At 41.2% G+C, this 22,273-nt stretch overlaps 1 protein-coding gene across 3 annotated transcripts in view; it reads right to left on the bottom strand.

The window, feature by feature from the left end:
- Nucleotides 1-22,273, bottom strand: part of FSHR (follicle stimulating hormone receptor) — a 174,226-nt gene that overhangs the window by 7,507 nt on the left and 144,446 nt on the right. For 2 of the 3 annotated variants that reach the window (XM_008584150.1, XM_008584151.1), the window contains 3 exons: nt 18,204-18,275; nt 12,016-12,084; nt 11,830-11,904 (listed from right to left, as the gene is read on the bottom strand). In XM_008584150.1, coding sequence (XP_008582372.1) covers nt 11,830-11,904; nt 12,016-12,084; nt 18,204-18,275 — 216 coding nt within the window. The remainder of the gene's footprint in view (nt 1-11,829; nt 11,905-12,015; nt 12,085-18,203; nt 18,276-22,273) is intronic. The other variant, XM_008584152.1, reaches the window with a different exon arrangement.

The following is a 22,273-nucleotide window of genomic DNA, read 5'->3' as shown; positions in this document are numbered from 1 at the left end:
AAATGGGAAGATAAAAATCATATCTACCTCCAAGGGTTATTGTGAGCATGAAATGAGTTAAAAGTACATAAAGAACTTCCTGGCCAACAGATAGCACTTAATGACTGGTAGCTGTTGTGAGTAAACATTTTATGTATAGAGAAAGACAGTTCTTGCTTTGTAGGAGGGTCTCTGCCTGGGTAAACCAGCAGAAGTCTAACAGGAGCCAGCACAAATGGATGGTCTCACCAGGTCCCTGTCCCTGGGGGCTCCGAGTCCCATGCTTTCTGGCAGCAATACCAGGGATGTGAGTACTTTTGTGGAAGCACCACTGGCAGCTATAATCCTAGAAACCAAGACCAGCTGGTGGGGGGGGGTGTGTGAAATTTAAATGGCACCTGCATAGAACTGTTGGCCAGCAGCTTGGCTGTGAGTGGGTGCTTCTGATGGGGGTGGTAGCAAGTGATGGCCAGGATGAGTTCATTTCAGCACCTTGGGGACTCTTGGATATGCTTGAGGAGGAAGAATCTTTTAATGTTGGCATTCCTTGTAAGTCAAAGCAGTAGGCACTCAGAGCAATGAAACTTGAGGGTGTGAATATATATTTGCTACCCCATATGTTGTTGCAGTCTGGTGAAAATCACACTGTCAAAGGCTTGTTTTCATTACATCATTCTCTTGCTCAGAAACTTATAATGTCTTCTTATTGTTCAATGCAGTTTGCCTGTAATTGCTGCCCTACTGTCTCTTTTCTTTCCCATCCAAACTTATACCAGGTGTCTGCATCTCATAATCCTATTGAGTTTTTCCCCAGCCCTTAGAGAAACAATACTCATGAAGGCCACATCTTAGTTCTTACCTTATGATTTCTCAATTATAATCGCACATGTAAAACACTCCTTCCTGGGATACTCTCTTTCTTGGCTTCACATTCTCTTTGATTTCTGCTGACGTTTCCTTTGACTTCTTTCTGATTCTATTTTGTTTTCTCTTCTATCTGTCCCTGAAATATTGTTTCTCCAAACTTAGGCCCCTTCTGACTGTATAAGATCTTTCCAGGTGATCTTACCCACTCCCTTAGTCTCAGATACCAGGCATATGCTGACGGCTTCTGAATGTACATTCCCGTTCAGATCCTCCTCCTGAACTCCAGGCCCAAATAATCTGTTGTCCACTGGACCTCACCATTTTGATGACTTGCAAGCATCACAATTGAACTTACCATCTTTCTTGTAAATATATTTCTCTTTTTGTATTTTCCCATCTCAGCAAATGACTCCCCCATTTTCCTGTGTTAATCAAAATAGAAATCCACGAGCCATCCTTGATTCCCTCCTCTTCCTCGCTTGGAGTCAATCTCTTGTCCTCTCAAGCCTACCTTTTAAATCTGTTTCAAACTGGTCTACTTCCCTCCTCTCCATCATGTTAGTCTAGGACACCATAACCTCCGCCCAGACAAATGCGATTGTCTCATAACTGTTCTTCTGACCATCTATTTCTCTCTCCAAGGCAATCTTTACAGTGCGGATTGGGTGATATTTTAAAATGTCAATCACATTGTGACTTCCTCCTTAAAACCCTTCAGTGAGAAAGAGAAATCACTGGATACAACATGCCTGTCATCTGCCTGGTTTCTCTCGTGTCCGTTCCATGCTCTTCTCTGTGCTCTGCTTTATATTGCAGGAGCAATGACCCTTACAGGGTCTATTTCCTGTGTACCTCCTTGCCAATCAGATTCTGGTTGGGTTCAGCAAATGGCACTGGTGGGGGATTGGATGGGGCTAAAAGTTAGGACATTTCTCATCTCTCCTCTGTCTCAGGCAGCAGCTTAATCTCCTCCGTGACTCCAGATCTCATTGGACAGATCTACCAAGGATCCAGCTTCTACCAGTTGCCCCAGTTCCTGAATTCCAATAAGACCACTTCCTCACTTGCTCCTCAAGTTAGCGATGGTTACCTGCCATTGCTAATCTCCGGACTGCTGATTACCTGTTTTATATTCAGGCAGACTTACATTTTCAGAACTAATGATTACCTGTATATATATATATATATAGTGTGTGTGTGTGTGTTCGTGTGTGTGAGATTTTTTATATGATGATTGGATTTGTATACTTCTAACTTTGTTAATTTTTGCTTTATATATTTTTGATGACTTTTTTTTAGGTCCACACAAATTTAGAATTTTTATACTTGCCTGGTGACTTATTTTCATATCTAGTAATTTTGTCTCCTCTTTGGAAGTTCCTTCTTATTTGCTGGTTCCTCCCTAACCACCTACTGTTGGAGCACCCATGGGCCCAGTGCCTAGAATTCTTTTCTCTACCTTCATTTATTCTGTAGGTGAGTACAACCAGTCTTATAACTTAAACACCATTTATATGCTGATGGCTCTGAAATGTTTATTTCTAGGTTGCTTCTTTCTCCTGAACTCCCAACTCTTACATTCAACCACCTCCTTATAATCTCCACTTAGGTGTCTAATAGGCAGGTCAAGCTTTGGATATTAAAAATTGAGCTCCTGATCCTCCCCGAAAACCTGTAACACCTATATCCTTTCCAGTTTTTCATGCAAAAACTTTGAAGTCATTCTTTACTTCTCTCTTCCTCTCACATCCCATAGCCAAACTCTCAGTGAAACTTCTCGGCTTCACATACCACATGTATCCAGAATCTAACTACTTTTCACAATGTTCATTGCTATCACCACAGCGTAAAATTTCTGGTGTTTCAAAGTATCTTTGCTAGTTCCCTTTTTTGTAATATAATCCTTCAGATCTGGGGTCCCTGAGATTAAGAGTTTGGTCCATAAACCCTTGTCCCTGTGATGAATCTTCACTCTCTGCTGACAAATGAATCAGCTGTCCTGGCCTGCTCTCTATTTATATTTCCCATTGTTCCAGAGTTTTCCAACTTTCCTCTCTGCTAGAGGAGATCTTCCTGGTTTTTGTCTTCCAGGAAATCCCCATTCTGACCAGCTCTGCCATTGACACTCACTCTGTTCTCTGTGACAAACTTCTCATCTAATCTGGCATTTCATCTCTTTTTTCTCAGATGTTGAAGAAAGCAAAGGCTGAGACCCAATTCCCTGTTTTGTCTACAGTAGTTTAAGGATCCCTTCAAGAGATGAGATAGAAGCATTAAAAAGTCCTTCAGGAACAATTTTAACCAAGGCAATCATTACCTGTCATGAGCATTTTTCATATTGGTCAAGGCAAGTAGTACAAAACAGAGAACTGTTTTTTCTTAATTATGCCTTCCCTCTTGAGTTTAGAATACTAAAATAATCACATTAATTGAAGATTTCCAAAGAGAAACAAATTTGTATATTCCGTGGAATGCAATCCTATTATCTCATACACTCTGGTGGATTAAAGATGACTACAAATTATTTGACACTCTTCCCATCAAAAATCTATTTGCCCTCCCCTTGAATCTGGGCTGAACAGTGATGTCTTTGGACTACAAAGTATGATGGAGGTGTCGCTATTTGAGTTCCTTAGATCTTACGAACATCAATACATTTTTATTGGTCTCATAGAGTCCTGAGCTGCCATGAAAGAACTCTGAATACCTTGAGGTCAACATATTAGTAAAAATCTAAATTCTTACATTAAAGAGATGAGTAAACTCCATCTTAAGAAGAAGCTACAACAGAGGAAAAAACTACACTCAAAGCAAGCAGAAAGAAAACAGAAAAGTAAAGAAAATAATAAATCCAAAGCTGATTCTTTGAAAAAGTCAGCAAAATTTATGTCTAGTAAGGATGACAAATCAAAAAAAAAAAAACGAGAGAGAGAGAGAGAGAGAGAAGACACACACACCCAAGAGCACAGATGCACCAGGCATGTGAGTGAGGGGGACAACTTGGAATGAGATCCCCCATACCAAGTCACCTGAGCTGACATCACATGGATCAGAGACAAGCCATGCAGACTTCTGACACAGAAAATGTGAGCAAAATGGAATGGTGGTTTAAGCCACTAAATTTTAGTGTAGCAATAGAGAACCAAAACATACTCCATTGTGGTCTCTGTGACTTTACCATCTCCATCCTTTTTGACAGTTATAGAGGTATTTTTTCCCCTGAAAGCTAGGAAGCACCCAGAAAATTATGGCTTTGTTTGAAGGTAAACTGGGGAGTGACACTGGAGCAAGATTGGGAAAGAGAATAAATAGATCACCTCAGTCAACTGTGATGTCCTTTGACCTCCAGCAATTGCAAAGGATCTTGTACCTTGTGTTAGCTTTTCTGTTGTTTCATATTGTTTGACTTTTCATGTGTGTTTGTATGTCTTATTGGCCAGATTTTAGATACCCCAAGAACAGATTATTAAGAAACTTCTGTGTTCTGCATCATGTCTAGTACAGGGCTGGGCTCATGAAATCTAATGAGTAGGTAGTTTGGTTAATAGAGATGCCTCAGCACTGTAATAGAAATGAGAGGCTGGAGTAAGTCTTACAGGAGAGCTGATTCTAAAGGGAGAGGGATGCAAGGCAGACTGAAAGAGGAAATCTGGGTTTAAAGTGAGCTCAGCAAAATGGTACTTCTACAGCAGGAAATTATATGTGACTGAGAGTATCTTATGTTACCAAGGAAGGGAGCGACCCTATGCTAACTTTATAAGGAGATAGAAATGCATTAGGGAATACACAGAATGTATTGTATGTGTTGGGTGGATTGACTTGAATGCAATCAAATGTCTAGATTTTAGGTTGGGTAGCCTCCGTGGGAAACTATGGTGCCTTTCTGTTGCTCAGCATTCTGGAGCTAGCTTGTTATTTTGAATTGCTCCTTATCACAACTACAAAATATATGTGCTGCTGCCATTTGCACAAGGTGGCTTTGCTGCAGTGAGACCAAGGCATCTTATCAGTGTTCTGGGATTCAGATCTTCTGCTGGTGGATGTTGAAGGAGGGAGCAGTTGGTAGAAGAGTGATGTGAAGTCACTTAAATTTCAGTAAAGCAAATTCTTTAGCAAAAATGAACCACTGGATGATAGAGAAATAAAGTCTTTGTAGAGGTGCTTACTTGATACTGTCTGGAGTGACCAAACATAGAACCTGTCAAGACTTCCAAATTTTGGACTGGCAGAAAAATAACATTTTTCTGGTATCTCCATGGATTAAGAAAAATCCATAGAAATATGTCAACAAACAGGGACAAAGATGAGATAGATCTTTTTCAGTGTGGTTTGAGACTTAACTACACTAATATTGAGGTGAGGAAAATCTTTTTCATTGTGGTTTAAGACGTAACTATACATGGCCCAGAAATCTGAAGTTTAATTTTAATTCCCTTATAAAAATACTCTCTGCTTTTAGGATGCAAATATCCTGAGGGTGGGGGAGTAGCAAAAACACATTATCAGTTATTCATATCTTTATGGAAGTAAGTTATTGTGACTGCGATGGTTAATTTTTTGTGTCAACTTGATTGAATTAAGGGATACCCAGATTGCTGGTAAAGTGTTATTTATGGGTGCCTGTGAGGGAGCTTCCAGAAAGGATTGGTATTTGAATCAGTGAACTGAAGAAGAACTGTGCTCACGCATTGTGAGCACTATCCTGAGCTGAGGCCCAGATATAACACAAAGGCAGAGGAAAGGTGAATTTGTGCTCCCTCTCTCTAGAGCTGAGACACCCTTTTTCTCCTGCCTTTGGACATCAGAACTCCAGGTTCTCTGGCCTTTGGACTCAGGGACTTCCACCAGCCACCTCCCAATTTCTCTGGCCTTCAGCCTCAGACTGAGAGTTACACCAGCAGGTTCCCTGGTTCTGAGGCCTTCGGACTAGACTGAGCCACACTACTGGCTTCCCTGGTTCTCCAGCTTGCAGATGGCCTGTCATGGGACTTCTCAGTCTCCATAATTTTGTGAGCCAATCTCCTAATCCCCTCTCATCTCTCTCTCTCTCTCTCCTTCCATCCATCCATCCATCTCTCCATCCATTCATCTCTTATTTGTTCTGTCTCTCTGGAGAACCCTGATTAATACAGTGAGTATTGGCTAAAGATGGGCTTGGAGAGAGAGCCCAGAACACAAAGCATGGCCCAGTGAGGGGTGTTCAGAAGAGTTATTCTGGGCAACCATATTTTGTGGAATAAAAAGAACCACAAAGTGGTATTAGATCTCTTAGCCTTGAAAGCCAGACAGAAGAGTTTGGAATTTACATGAGCAGAAAAATGACTAATTGAAGGCTGTATTTTTGTACGATTAGTCTTGAGAACCTTGAGACTGGCATATTGTAGGTAGTCAAAAAATACTTGTTAAATGAATTAAAAGGAAAGGATTGAAGGTAAGGAGGGAATGAAGTGACTATTGCAGAAATTAAGGCCTAGCATGATAGAGACCCTCTCCCTTCCACACTGTCACTTTGTCTCTTAAAAGCTGTCATGTCCCATGATGACATGGATTTATTGGGCATCTGCTCTGTGTTAGTACAGCCTCCTATGAGGATTTTTGCAGTGCTTATCATACTGGAAAGAAACATTTATCCCTCTAACAGAGGTACTTTAGGGCAAGGACTGTTTTGTTTTTACATCTCTTCATCTCTTACACCTTGCAGAGTGCTAGACACATGGCAGGTGCTCAATCAACGCTTACTAAATGAATGCCATGTAACACCTGATATCCTTAGTGAGAAGTTGAGAATGTTTACTTTATTTCTGCCCTTGTTCTCAGAGCTGGTAGGCTGGACATGAGAGATGGGATAGTTGTAGGCTGGTGTTTTTAATCCTTGTATTTCATGCTAGCCTAATGACTGTGGTCTTTTTTAAAAATATATCACTTAGGTTAACATTTCAACATATGCTATATTATGGCAGTTCTGAGAATTTAGATCCTGAAAAGTACCGACAGAGACACCATTGGATGATGGCTGGCACTGAATAGATTTAGTAATCCTAAATTGCTTCAATATTGTTAGGATTTTTGGTATTGAGATAGAGTGGCAAGAGATATAGCAGTTGGTAATATGTCGCTGAGTCAGGAGAGGCAGGAGTTAAATAGTGCTCCGTGCCCCATTTAATAAAGTGTGTTATAGCCAGTGCCACAAATTTGATTTGAACAATTTCTATTTTTCCCAGCATAGATGTTATTACAGGTCAATCATTTCCATAAGTGAGAGCACATTTCTGGTGTATACTACACTGACAGATGGTTAGAAGACCTCTCTTTCATGATCCCAGGCGGGATAAAAAGGCAATTTACTATCTATAGGACTGTGGGTACACTGGTAATGGAGGAGAATCATTCTTATACAAATAACTCAGTGTTTGAATCTGAACTATCAAATGAATCTGAGGTATAGCCAAATCAATTTGATAAACCATCAGAGTATGATTGTACTGGCTCCAGCCTGCAAAGGCAATGCATTAAATTTTCCCCACAGGAAACTGTTTCCCAAGGAAACAGCAATTGCTCAATTGCTTAAAAAAAAAAAAAAAGAACTTGAGTGAGTTCAGAATATCAGGTGAAAACTCAGATGGCTGCTGATGTTCAAGATCAAGACTCATGAGGGGGAAATAAGGATGCTAGGCTTCTCTTCTGGAACTTGATGATCTGTGTGCCCCTGGCTTTCCTTTTATCTGTTTCTCTTGCAATGGAACAGCTCACCCTTGCACCCTCAGGTGTTCAGAGATTCCCTGTTCTTCAATCAATGAGAAATTTTGCCTTCAGGAAAGGAGCTATTAATCGATATGGGTGCATTCCTTTTAACTCCCTTAGAATCCCTTGCATATACCTACTGGGGACAAAGACGGCCTGTGGGGGAGAAGATTTACCACAGCTAGCTTGTGGAGTAGATAGAAGGAGGAGACTGGGCAAGGCTTCCCAATTCTCAACATTGGTTCTCAGGAGTATCAGCTTCACTGGGAGTTGTTCTCAGGCCCCAGCCCTGACCTGCTGAGTCAAAAATTCTGGGGGTGGGGATCAGCAATCTAAGGTTTTACAAGCCCTCCCCAGGTGACTTTGAAGTACAAGTAAACTTGGAACCTTGCTCTAGGGTAGTTGAGAACCACTGAGGTGGCTCATACCTGAGTTCTGCTCTGGGAATTCCCTCTGCTGACTTACCCAAGATTTGACTCCTCCCCAGGGACAGCCTGTACCCAATGACTGTTGATGTAGAGGTCTGACCCCTTGCCTTAATTCAGTACAATTTTGGAGGCCCACCTTAACTACAGAGCTCCCCATGGGATCAGCTGAGCCTTCTGTTGCAACAGTTCAATTACCCTCTTGGCCTGATTTTGCTTCCATCAAGCATTCCCCATATACTCCAAGAGCACCCTTATACCTCCCACATGCAAGTATCTGTATCGCAGTCTTATTTTTTTTTTTTTGGAGGAGGGAGTGGGAGGGCAATCTGACCTAAGGCACAGTCACAGCCTTAGCCTGAGCAGCATCTACTGTGGGCTGAGCAGTCTGCACATGCTCCTACTTCTGCCCATCAACTTGTAGCACCTCAGTTGGCTGCTCCTCTGCACATCTGCACAAGCCACTCTCAGGCCAGGGTTTAGCTGGGTTGGTGCATCAGGTTGCACAAGTGGGAAATGGGATAGGCCATTCATCTGCTTGCATCACAGGTCAGCAGGCAGAGAGGCTTGAAGACATCTTTGGACTAACCTGAAAGCCTCAGAAAGGGAGGCTCAATGTTAAGGTGATCAATCCTTTTGGCCCTGGAGGAGAAGGAAACTAGCAATTTCAGGCTGGGTTTTCAGCCAGGATCTTGCACATAGATCCTCATGCATTCAGAGGAAAAGATGTAGGAATGTGTTATCACTCTCTCCCCTTTTTCTTTTTTTTTTTTTTTTGTCCTTTTTGAGACTGGCCGCACCGCGCTCAGCCAGTGAATGCACTGGGCATCCCTATATAGGATCCGAACCCGCGGCGGGAGCGCTGCTGCACTCCCAGCCCCGCACTCTCCCGAGTGCGCCATGGGCTCGGCCCCACTCTCTCCCCTTTTAAGTCATGGGCAAGTGCTTCATAATTCCATTGGATTTTTTTTTTTTTCCTTTTTGTCTTTTTTTGTGTCCGGCAACGGATCGCAACCCTCAGTGTCACACCTGTACCGGACCAGGACCGGCAACTTTTTTTTTTTTTCCTTTTTGTCTTTTTTCGTGTCCGGCAATGGATCGCAACTCTCAGTGTCACACCTGTACCGGACCAGGACCGGCAACTTGATCGCAACCCTCGGTGTTGCTCCCACACCTCGCTCAGCCAGTGAGCCGGAACCGGTCTGTATGTGGGATCTGAACCCTCGGCAGGAGCACCACCGCGCTCCCAAGCGGCGCACTGTAGCAGTGCGCCACCGGGCCGGCCCCCATTGGATTTTCTGTAAATTTTATTCACTTAATCCTGGCCAGATATGTTCCTGTGGTAAAAGGGATGAAACAATGGGGCTGTACCTCAAAGGCCCTGTAGAACAGCTCCTGATGGGGACATTCCTCTTCTTGCCTGCATTCTCAGCAGGGGTGTCTGGGGTATTCGAATTTTGTGCTCTCTGTTAAATATGCTTATGAGGTTCATTGTACAGTGCCTCAGCCTGGAACCTTCTTATGCAACCTCAGGAGATGTTATTCTGCGCTGTGTTTACATTTCACTGACTGGTGTTCTTAGGCTGAAGAGCTGATGTTAAGAATTATTTTCCCCTTTATTTCACTTCACAACCAGTTTCAGGGGCCTTATGAATAACTTTTAGATGCTTGGTTAAATGTATTTATGGCAACAAGACTTGGTGGGAGCACATGGAATGTGAGGCAGAAGACCTAGTTTGTGGTCCAAGCTCTGATGCTTACAGAGGTAGTGTGATCTTTAATGGGTTGCTTCCCTTTTCTGACCTTGGTTTCCTCAGCTGAATAATGAATTAGTTGGAGATCCTGTCCAGCTTAAATATTCTCAGGAGTGGGTGGTGGGTTGAGGTGCTGTAGATTCAATAGGTCACACTTGAAAACATACCTCATCACTGGCATATTCTATCATGAATGATAGAAGTGCCTGTTTAGGGACATTCAAAACTTAGGATTTTTAGTGAAATAGATAAACTGCTGTCCTGGGGGTCAAAGACTTCAAAGGTGCTTTGTCTAAGTCCACTTGTCTCTCAAGTACTGTAAGAACATTCATTAAGTGCTACAAATTCTAAGTACTTTTCTGTGCTTGAGCACTTGGACTATATGCCTGGCACTCTCCATTTGTTAGGCTTGTGTCCTACCTTGTACTTCACAGTTCATATCATGACCTGTTATATTAAGCTGCATATTTAATGATGGTCTGACTTCCATTCCACCCCCCCCAGCAAGAATATGTGCTTTCCGTGATGAGGAACTTTCTTTTGTTCCCTGCACTATACATAGGGCATGGCACAGGGCTGCTGTTTAAAATCTATTTCAAGAGTGAAAACATGTACGTATATCTATATGTATATATTTTAAGCTTTGAACAATACTAGGACATAGGTATTATTGTTTTTGCCATTTCTAGGTGAGGAAAACCAAGGCTTAGAGAGGTAAAGGGACTGGTTTTAAGCCAAGGCAGTCTGCTCTGGCACCTTTGCTTGAATTATGCCCGTACTAACTCCTTTTGCTTGTGTTTCCTGTCTCAAGCCAGGCATTCTGGCATAATCTTTCGATTTGGTCAGGATGACCAATCTACTTTAAAGCATACATTTCTTTCTTTAAAGGGGCAAAGTCCCATGTATGGGACAACACACCCTTTATTATCAATGATAAACATTTATGGAGCTCCTGCTGTACCATACAGGGTCGAACCCTAGAGACATAGGTTCCAGCTTGAAGGAGAATATAAGCTATTTGGTGAAAACAAAAGGGACGTTGATAGATAGTTGGTAGGTAGACAGATAACCACAGGTGGTAACCTATGCTGACTGCCAATAAGTGGTGCCGGCGAGTGGCTCCCAAATGCCTAAATTGACCTTCTGCAGGCTGCATGAGGATCATCTAGTAAAGCTTTAGATTTAGTCACATGTTTATCTATTTCTTTGCTCACAATCTCTTCTTTCATCTCATTTCTTTCTTCTGGGTTCCTTTCTTCTTCCTAAAGTCCATTCTTCAGTAGGTCTTTCTTAGTGCTCACGAACACACATTTAAAAAAAGCCCTTTGGTAATCATGATGCAGATTGCCCCCCTCCCCCACCAAGCCATAAAGGCTATTGCAGTCCCAGGAAGGAGTCACTGATGGCTGAGGCTGTCAGAGAGACTTGAAGAGGAGGTGGGACTTGGGATGATCCTTGATGAGAGGGGCAGCAAAGATGAAAAGAGGGGAAAGTCACTTTTGGAGGGAAAGACGAGGTGGGGAAGTGACACAGGAGGAGGAGTGCTGATGCGGGGCTACGAGGCACTGAAGGCATCTGAAGGGATCTGGAAAGAGGATCCAAAAATAATGTGTATGTGGGTTTCACTGGGTTGAAGGAAACCCCTGGGTGTTGAGGGTGAGGAAAGAGAATTGTGCTTTTCCTTCTGGGGAAGAGACATAGAGCAGAGTGGTCATGAGTCTGTACCATGAATCAGACCAGCCTGGCTTTAAATCCCTGCTGTAAAACTTGCACGACCTTCAGCGAGTTAATTAATCCCTCCAGGGAAGTCAGTTTTTCCTTCTCTAAAATGGGAATAACAATAGCTCCTACCACCATTACATGCCATTATTATCGTTGCAATTTTATTGAAAGTTAGACTGTGGATCGGCCTTAAATTGTCCCTATAAATCTTTGCAGATGACATGAATAAAAATCAATCTTGATTGCTGGCCCTGTCTTGGAAGCTTCTCTTAGCTGGAGAGAGTTGACTTCTAACTTACACAAAGTGAGCTCTTATATGCAGAAATGGGGAAACTACTCACAGGATGACTGGTCCAGAGGCTCCCTGGAAAACATCATTAGGCAATTCTTCCAAATTATTGTTATCACTTAGATTCCTGGGGATGGAGTTGAGGAAAGAAGAAGGGAAACACAAAGCCACATGAATATTGCCGCTGTAAGAGCTATTTCCCTCTAAATAGCCTGGAAGAATAGTCAGGGCTACTTACAGCTCATCTAGTTGGGTTCCATTGAATGCACAATTGTGCACTTCTTGAATCCCATTCTTATTCAACCATCTGAAAAAAAAGGCCCATTAAAAAACCAATAATGTCAGATGCAAACAATACAGGAGTTTCATAATTGGAAACACCAAGGCAAGGTCAGACAGTGCAGGTTAGCAGCATAAAGAAAATGACACTTTAAGCTCAGCGACAGGGGTGGGAGGGAGACTGATTTATCACCAAGTAACCTTTTGTAACTTCTGAAGTTTGCATTATGTGCATGTATTACTTAATCAAAAGAATAAATGAAATTTAATTTTGAAAAGGCACACAGGCAAAGCAGCCTGGATCCTGTAACTATAAGGTCTTTGCACATATCACTGGTGTGCAGAGAAGATGCCATGGGGGGAGCAGACGAAGATCTTTCCCATCATGAAGGACAGAAATTGTACAGTTATCAAACAAATGTTTATAAGGCAGAGAAAGAACATTTCGTGTCACCTTTCTCTAAGGCCTTAAGCCTTTCACCCTGGCTCACCCATAGCAGCAGGCCTGGCTGTCATCAGAAAGTGATCTAATTAAGTTGTCAGACAACCTGAACATCTCCTGCGACCCATAGGGACCTGGTTATTGGAGGTTTGTGGAGGTGGCTCTGGGTTAAACCAGAGAGGAAGAGAAATCAATTACAGAGACTGTGGGATGTGGCAGGGTGAGGTGGTGTGAGCGGGCACTGGAGGAGGCTCTGGGGGAGCTGGGGGGTGGATGTGGAACAATCATCTTGATTGTGCTGAGAAGGTCAGTGAGCAAGTTTGCCTGGACAGGGGAGCTCAAGGACACCTTGGGCTGACAGCCCTGCCTTGCTCTGCTCCTGAATGGATCTGAAAAGGAAAACAGATACGCAAGGTCGGGAGAGCTTCGCCTGAAGAGCCTCTGACCACCTGCTCTCATTTTGTTGTCAGGTTCTTTTCCCTGTCAAGCTCAGTGTGTTTACAAGTAATGCTGTTCCCACAGGTGGCCCAAAGAAGCTCCTGTGTGTTCAGGACTCCGATATTCATGAGCTTCAGTGGGTAGTTAGAAAATGCTTAAAATCACAGAACAACTGTATATCTTTTTTCTCTTCTCGAAAGCTAGTTAGCTAAAAAATCCAGGAGGAGTAAGGAAAGTCTTCCCAAACGTTAGCAACCAGTTTGTGGGTTCTATGGCAAAAAAGTGGCTATGCAGCCCCATCCTGCCCATCCCCCACCCACATCCATGAGAAAGCCTCTCCCAGGGACGTCCAGATGCCTGACATTCATCAGCCTGTCCCAGAGTGATGAGAGCTGCCTGGGCAGCTGCCTCTAACCTGTGAGATGTGGATCCCTGGGGGTTTTGGACCAAACACAGGGGTCAGCGAACTTTTTCTGTGAAGGGTCAGATAATAAAATTTAGGTTTTAGGGGCCAAGAAGCAAAACTGAAGATATTCTAGATACTTTCTATAGGTACTTATAAAATAATTTCCACAAACTTTTATTGACTGAATTTAAAGTATGAGAATAGAGTACAATTTTTTGTACTATTGGTCTACTATTGAAAAAAAACAGAATTCTTCTTTGGGGAGGGACATAACATTTTGCTTAATTTAGGTTCAATGTTAGCGTTTCCTATCACCACAATGTTCAAATGTAAAAACCAGTCTTAGCTCATGGGCTGGATGTCGCCTGTGGGCTGCAGTTGGCTGACCCTTATTTAACCTAACACAAGCACGTGAAAATCCACATGGGCTTCACCTGTTTTTTTATAGACTAGATAATTTCTGCACGTATGTCCTGCAAATAGATGTTGCTATGATTAAATGAAATATGGACTAATTTAAAAGAATTATTGTACTCAAAGTAGCCCTTTGTCTTCATGGATTTTCTCAATCAACAAATACCATATGTGGGGAGGGGGATGTTATTTTTTCATTCGACAATGGATCATCACACAAAACAGGAATTATGTTCAGAACTTCTGCCTTTGGGTTTATGTTAGACTGCAGGACTCTCAAACTAGTAACACAGGGGAGCCAACATTTATGATGTGCACTTCTAGTCTCTTGGGAGAGGTAGTTCCTGTTTTAAAACCAGATGACGATGATGATGATGCTGACAACCTGAGTAGAGTATCAGGTAAGGAATAAGAACATCATGGCTTACCTTAACACTTTTGTGTCACTGGGGACAAGGCCACTGTGCTCACTCAACAGAGTCTGCCTTCATCCTAAAGAATGAAGGGCTGCAGGACATGGCCCATTAAAACTCAGTGAGAGGTGAGGGGCAGGTGTGGGAGGAGACTCAGGCAGCAAGCCTCTCCAGAGGCCAGAGCACACTGGGGGCTGTCATCTGTGCAACCTGATTTTATTTCTTCTGAATTAGACCATTTTCCTGGCTGGCCATAGCTAGGTGCTTTCCCCATGCAGATCCTCTGCTTGCAGGGGCAGAGCAGGGATGGGGAATTGCTCAGAAGCCCCCATGTGATGGGCTTTTATTGCTCATTTGCCTGAGTCACTAGCCAAGTGTCTGATAATCCTTCATTGTTGAGCTGTATTGTTTTTTTCTTTAAGTTATGTTTATATTTAAAACAGAGCCTCAGAAGTTTGAAAAATGCTGCTGGAAGAAGGCTTTTCCAGTCATCAGTGCCATTTAACCATGCTTTCTTTCCCCCTGAGTACACTTGGATGTCCCTACTGAGAGAAAATGCATCAGATAAACCCCCCAAACTAAGAACAACTGGAGACTTAGGCTGCGTTGAGTATGAATCCTTCTGATTCTATTATCTATGGATTAAGGGACAACTGAGGTAAGAAAAATAGATGTTGTTCTCACAAATGTGAATTTACCCTTTAGAGACATGTCTGGGAAGCGTCGACTCAAAAGAAAGCTATTCTTTCTTGAAAAGTGTGTTCCTAAATTCTGGGGAATCACACAGAGTTCATTTACAGAAGTTAGTGAAGAGCAGACAGTGGCTATACATTACTCGTGTAGCTTTGGGTCAGAAGTTCTTATTTCCTTGGTTCTTAGCCTCCGTTTGGGGAGGGTTGAGACTAAGTAGCTTAAGATGCCTTGTCTTCAGTGTTAGGGTCTGGACAAAAGGATGTGTGCCGTTGTGCAATACTGTGAGAATGATATCAGCACATTCCCACTTAATTCTATATTTTCTATAGAATAAGTATTTTATTATTAATAATCTTGCCACATTATAACATTAATTTTAAGTCACTATATTTTAAAATGACACAGGTTCTGAACAAGATTTAAAGAAACATGAACATCCAGGGACAATGGATTACATTTATCGTTAATCTCCTCCCTCCGTGATATAGTTGGGGAATCCTTTTACTGTGCGTTTCTTTTCAACCAGCAGGCCAGTATTACTCAGATACTCACCATTTTCCAAAATCTCCTTGTATTATTGCTGTTACTTTTTTAACCTTCATGGCCTTGATTGTTGTGCTTCCTCTGCTTGCCCTTTGCCTCTCTAGCTAAATACCTCTCATCTTTCGTCTTTTAAAGCTCATCTTAAACACAACCTCTCTTTCTCACCTTTCTTTCCCTTATTTAACTCTTCCTTTAGCCCTCACAACCCAGGCTAGTCAGAATAAATTGTCCTTTTTTACCCAGAGAATAATTGCTTATCCTTTAATTTTGCATACATTTCATTCTGCTTGTATTTGAGTTTATTTATTTATTTTTGTTTTCCTTTTCTCTCACCATTTCCACACTCCCATCACCTGACCTCAATACACACACACACTTTCTCACACACACACACTCACTCCAAATATCATGAGCTTAAGTAAAAGGATTAGGTATTAATCACCTATAATTTTTGTCCCAATACTATATACTCTGAATACATGCCTTTGATTTAATTTTATCTTTTCCTTCACACATTCGACTCCTGTGCTAATCTTTTTTCAAACCTTTTCCATTGTTCTCAATGATTAATTTACACAAATACATGCTTAGCTTTGCTTATCAATGTGTCATCATCTTTGTGTACTGTTTCTCCCTTCACTCATTTTAACAGCTGGGTCTCTGACTCATAATTGTTTTAAAAAGGACTAAAATTCTCTCTGGACTGGGATTTACCTTTTGTACCTATTGGCATATTTAAAAAATACATAGTGGTATACTTTTTAAAAACACAACAAGTTGTACAATAGATAAAATGCTTTTCTTACAGAGGTAACTGCAGTTACTCGTTCCCCAAATATCATTCTGTGCATCCAACTTTCATGGGTCCCACGAACACCAGGGTAACCCATCGCGCCCTGTTACTTGGCATCCTGGGGAGTGGGTAAATGGCCATGCTGCTTACTGACACAAAAGATTAGAGGGCATTCATTAATGATGCAGAGTGTATTTAAAAACTTTCCCAAAAGCCAGAGGGAGTAACTCAAGCTCACTAAAAAATGTGATTGTTCTAAGAAAACGAGAAGTCGTCTTATGCTCAGCATGGGCCTAAACAGGAGCTGCTCGGCATGGTTATGAGAAAACGGCCTTATCTTCCGATTCAGCCTCCTTCCTGATCTTGTTCTTTGGGCAACAGAAGTCTTGCCAGGCAATAACTAGCTTTATTGATGCATTAGTTATTCTGTCCTTTGGAACAGATGTTGCATCACAGGAGATCATCATTCAAAGAGCAATTTTAAATACTTGAATCACACCACAGAATCATAAATTATTAACATGACTCCATGTTGTGATTTTGAAATGTAAAGATGAGAAAAAACACAGAACCAGAGAGTGATTTAAATGGTGAAATGCCAGAGTTACCCAAACACAAAAGGAGCATCCTATTATGAGAAAGAGATCGTTAAGTGAAAAATCAAATGTTACTCTGTTGGATATTTTTTTCTTACTTACAGAATAACACTTTCAAAACTTAGCCCCACGAAAGAATTTCTTTCAACTGTGTGGATATTTATATTATCTTGAATGTCTCTAGAAGAAAATACAGACAAATTAGATATTTATGTCAGCGCAATCCATGTAACCTTTCCATATTTAGTTTACTCGGCATGATGTGGTCTTTAGCTGAGGTAGTGTTTTAACAGATATTGTTCAGAGGACCGTGAGCTCAAAGTTTGGGAAATAAACAGCTTCTAATTTATCTTTGGTACGTCAGTTCTTCTTAAAAATGAAATTGCAGACATGCAGTGTCTTCTCTCACTAAAGGTTTTTTTAAAGCTAATTTCACTGTGTAAGTTTCTCTCTAACAAACTCGTTTATTAGCCTTGTCTCCACAGTAGGTCTCTACTCAATATGCCAAAGGTGCTTAAGCTGACCTTTCACCTCCATATAGAGCTTCTCTATTCAGTTTAGTTGGGCCTCCTTCTTCCTCCCATTTCAATCCCCTTCTTACAGCCAGTTTCCTTCCTTTTATTCCCCTTGGGTCACAGAACAATTTTATCATTGATTTTTCTCTTTCTGAATGAAAGGATGAAGACTCATTTTTCATTGTGTATTCTCTCATCCTTCCACCAAACTTCCTTTTTAGTCTGATCTAATGTATAAATGTAGAATTAATGACTCTAGAAGTAATGTAGTACCTGGCTTAGAACAATTTGAGAAATTCTGGAAGATTCTCTATCTTTTTTCTCTCTCTCTTCCCTCTCTCCCTTAGCTCCTACACCCCTACCCAACTCTTCCTTTTGGGTCTGGTCATATTCTCATAAATTTCTCTATTGGAAACAAAGTTGCCATTATATATTGCCTTTTCTACTGCTTCAAAATACACATACCTTGGGAAAAGACAAACACGTCATGTCACTAACACTTTAGTACAAATTTGTTTGACAGTTAGTTTTCTTTATGCTTAGGGCAGCATAGGCATTCTGGAAGGAGCAGAAGAGGATGGGGGATACAGGGGGAGTTGAAGGTGGCAGTAAAATACACACTAAAGAGTGAACAAAAGGAGTGACTTCCTCATTTTTCTACAAGCTGGCTCTGTGGATAATACTCTTATTGAGGAGCCTGTTGGTGTCCCCCAAAGTGAGATTGGCTGGTCTGCAGGCAAACCAAGGACCTTATCGCCTGCCTTCCTATCTCTACTCACCCAGAGCAACACATTTGGAGAACGTAGACTACACAATGCATGTAAAGGCTCAGAAGGCTGCTGAGCAAGACAACTACTGAGTAAAGAGTTGGCAACCATTCAGGGAAAAACTTACAGTACGACCTTTTGGAGAGACTGAATCTTGTGAACAGCTGGCAAGTGCTTAATACCTGTGTTGGATATTAACCTAGAAAGAGACAAAGTGAGAGTAAGGAAAAATGAAGCTGGCTATTTAAACAACTGTTAGAGTATGAACTTTCCAAACTAAAATATCAATTTTAAACCACTAGAAAAACCTACGAGAAAAGCCCATAATATACCTGAATTATGCTTTTTTATTTTTTTCTATTTTAAGCTTCTAACCATGGTCTAGTAAGCCATTTATTCTTTAGAGGAAAGAAATTTACAGTTTAGGCACAAGTGTGTGTGTGTGTGTGTGGGGGGGGGAATGCCATGATGCATATATTAAAAAAAGATTAAGTTCATATGATTCAAAAGCAACTTCCAACTGGATAACAAAATTTTCCTAAATTATCTATTTCCATTATCTGCTTGTCATACTCATTGGAGAACTGCCCTTTCCCTGCTCCAAGTGACTCTCTTGGGATTAGAGCATGAGATTCCATGTCCTTTGACCCCAGGATGACCTAAGCTGGGCCAATCGTACTCTCCTGGGAAGAGGTTGGTTAGAACCAAGTTGTCTGCTGCCATCACCTTCACGAGATGGTTATAAATTCGTACAGCTGAAAATTCCAGACCTACCATGGATTCTTTCCAAGGCCTGGTTGTCTTGGCCTGGCTTCTGCAGGAAGCAGAGCCTGAGATGAAGGCTGGCTGTGGGTAATATATTTGATAACATGAGTTCACAGTATTCAGGACAGGGGAAGTAAAACAGGGAAGGAGGAAAGCTAATCAATACAAGGATGAATTATTGAGTTGGCAACCACTACTGGTGATTGGTCCTTAATCCCAACTACTTGATTTAGGAGATTTCAAAATGGATGTCAGAGCTATTGATTTGAGTGGGGGAGAGTATTGAGGGGAAGGATTTATCCCTAGGCTGTTATTTCCTATTGGTCAAAAGTGACCCCATGAGATTAACTTCCCACTTCTGGCTTGCACATTTGTGAGTACACAGTGAGTTCCTGATGGGCACCTCTGACAGTGGTGAAGAAGAAGCAGGGAGTGAAAGGTATATAAGGCCAGGCTGGGTGCTGTTCAGTTGCACCTGCATTAAGTTGGATGAAACTTGGGTGGAACTGGCTGCCACAGCAGTGGTGAACTGTTCCTTTGTATTTTTCTCATTGTTGTTGAGTTATCTGAAATCCTCCAATGTCTTTCCAATCCCATTTCCCTTTACTGTGTGTGGTTTATCTAACTAGTTTGGTCGTGGTTGCTTGCAACCTAAAGGATCCTCATTGATAGAATCATCATTGTGAAAGATCATGTCTTTCTGAGTTTATAATTCTGAAGATGTGGTGTATTGATCTCTGCTTTTATATTGAGAGAGTTGGTGAATCCTGCCTATGGGTTCTCTGCAATGGTTCTCAGTTGTTTTGTTCCCTCTTGGTTCCCTATGGTCCACATAGAAACCATCTGGATCAACTCTTCTTCTGATTACTTCAACAGCTCTTTAGGTGGTCTCTCTTTGCTTTTTATTTGGAGAAAGGTATTACTAATATGCTTTTTTGGAGGAGTTGTGGTGTTAATTCACTTTTTAAAATTTACATACAGAAAAATCCACTTTTTGATGTAGAGGTCTATGAGTTAAGGCAAGTGTGTAACTACTAGCACAATGCAGATACGGAATAGTGCCACCACCCTCCAGATTTCCTTGTGTTCCCCCTTTGTAGTTAACCTCTCTATCTACCTCCCATCTCTAGCAGCCACTGATCAGTCTCCTGTTCCTATAATTTTGCCTTTTTTAAAATGTCATGCCAGTGAAATCATCTAGAATGCAACTTTTGAATCTGACTTCTTTCACTTAGCATAATTCCCTATTTCTCTTCCTTCTTTCACAGCAATTTCTAGAAAGAGTTGTCTGCACATGCTATTTTCATTTTTTTCACATCTCGTTCATCTTTAATCTGCTCCAATCTGTTTTAATCCTACATCTCTTCACTGATTGTCATGCCCCAAATCCATCAAACTAACCACCAAATCTTATGAGTATTTAAAATTCTCATTTTATTAGACGTTTCTGGATCATTCATTACTCTTTGCCAGTTTCTCTATTCTATTGTTTTCTGTCATCTACATTCTTCCATTTCTCCTCCTTCTCCTGTTACTCCTTTTTAGCATTCTTTGTTGATACCCCTTCCTATATTTGCCTTTTATTCTCTGTAGCCTCAGTAGGAAGATTTCATTTTTCATGGCTTTAAGTAGCAGCAATATGGTGACTCCTAGATTAATACTTGTTTTCTGAGCTCTCTGGTCTATTGCTAATTAAAGCTTACTATAGATATCCTTCTGAGTGTCTTATTGGCATAGCCAACTAAACTTGTTCCCCCCATATCACCTCCACCAAACCACTCTTCCTCAATTCTCCATAAATAGCATTGCTACCCATCAGTTGTTCATTGGAAATGTGATAGTCAAACTTGGGTTCCTCATCTTCACTCTCCAACATCCAGTCCATCTCAAAGTCCTCTTAGATTTCATTTCCAAAATATCTCTTGATTCCATGCAGTTTTGTTCATCTCCCCCACCACCATTCTAAAACAAGCTGCCATCATCCTTCCTCTGAATTTCTGCAATAGTCTCCTGCTTTCCACATGTTTAATCTTGTCCTTTCCTAATCCATTCTCCATACTGCACACAGAGCATTCTTTTAAAAAATATAAATCGGATAGCTTTACTCCTCTGCTGTTAAGGCTTTAGTTCTTTCCCGTAATACTAAGAGTATATTTTATACTCCTGATTGCCTACTTTTTCACCCTCATCTCATGCCATTCCCCTGATGCACTTTAGCCCCAGTGGCTTTCTCCCTGTTCCTTAGATACACTAAGTCCCTCCTTATCTCTGGGTATTTGTATGAGCTTTATCTGGAAGGCTTACCACCTATTCATGATCTGGTTTCACCCTTCAGAGTTCAGTTATAAATGTCATTTCTTCAGAGAGGAGCTTCCTGGCTGCTTATCTAAATCAGGGTCGCTGATTTATTCCCAGTATAACCATATCCTTTACGTCAATTATCAAAATTCTGAACTATATATTATTTTGTGTTTATTTGTCCAAACTCTGTCTCTGCATCCAACTTGTGAATGGTATGAGGGCAGGATTCATGATCATGTTTTTCTTGAAAACCCAATGTTGGCACAGTGGTTGGCATATATAATGCACCAGATGTTTACTAAGCTCTTTATGCCAGGTAATGTGATATGTGTTATCAAGAGATGAGCACACAAGGCATTATTCACTACCTGTGTTCACCACACCTAGCTGACTTGACATTGTACGGGTAGCGACTTGCCCATTTCTCTTAGTGAATGATGAGGTTTATATAACTGAAGAATGAAGAATTCATAACTTCCCAATGAAAATGGTACAAGTGCATCACTGACATCAACAGCAAGACCTTCCATAGCCATATACTTATGAAATAGCTATAGGTATCTGTAGATGCACATTGAAATCTTTGGTCTTTATAGAAAAGAAAACACACTGTAAAAATTGCTAAAATTATTACTGTAGTGCTGAGTTTAAGACACTTAAAAAGATCTAGTGACCATCTAGTGAGATGGATTATTGGTGATAATTCTGTAGCTGAGATTTTCTATAACCCCAAGATAACGCAGGAAATGGAGTTTGGATGAACACTTAGTTTTCAATTCATTTTTCCCGTCTGATCAATAAGTTCATGTCTGATGGAGGCTGGAAGTGGGTAATCAGCTAGAAGCTCTATGTCTCAATGGGTTTGCTTTGGTAAAATGACTGTTGCAAAATTATTTTGTTTCACTCAACCATGGTTTATCTTTAAAATCAGTTAAAGGCCTAAGGGTAAAATGTCAGCAAATTTAAGTTCTGAAACTGGGTCTTTTAGAGAAAGGTAACTGGCTCAGAGTTCACCCTCTCAACATGCTAATGCCTGAATGTTCCTAATCTTTAGGTTGCAATAATGAAAGGGAGCACATCTGCTGTCAAGATGAACTTAGTGGGGGTCCCTCCAATTGCTGGGAACCATTC

Source organism: Galeopterus variegatus, unplaced genomic scaffold (genome assembly GCF_000696425.1).
Source record: "Galeopterus variegatus unplaced genomic scaffold, G_variegatus-3.0.2 Scaffold3157, whole genome shotgun sequence".
Taxonomy (NCBI): domain Eukaryota; kingdom Metazoa; phylum Chordata; class Mammalia; order Dermoptera; family Cynocephalidae; genus Galeopterus; species Galeopterus variegatus.
Note: the sequence above shows the minus strand (reverse complement) of the source record. Positions and strands in the feature narration are given on the sequence as shown.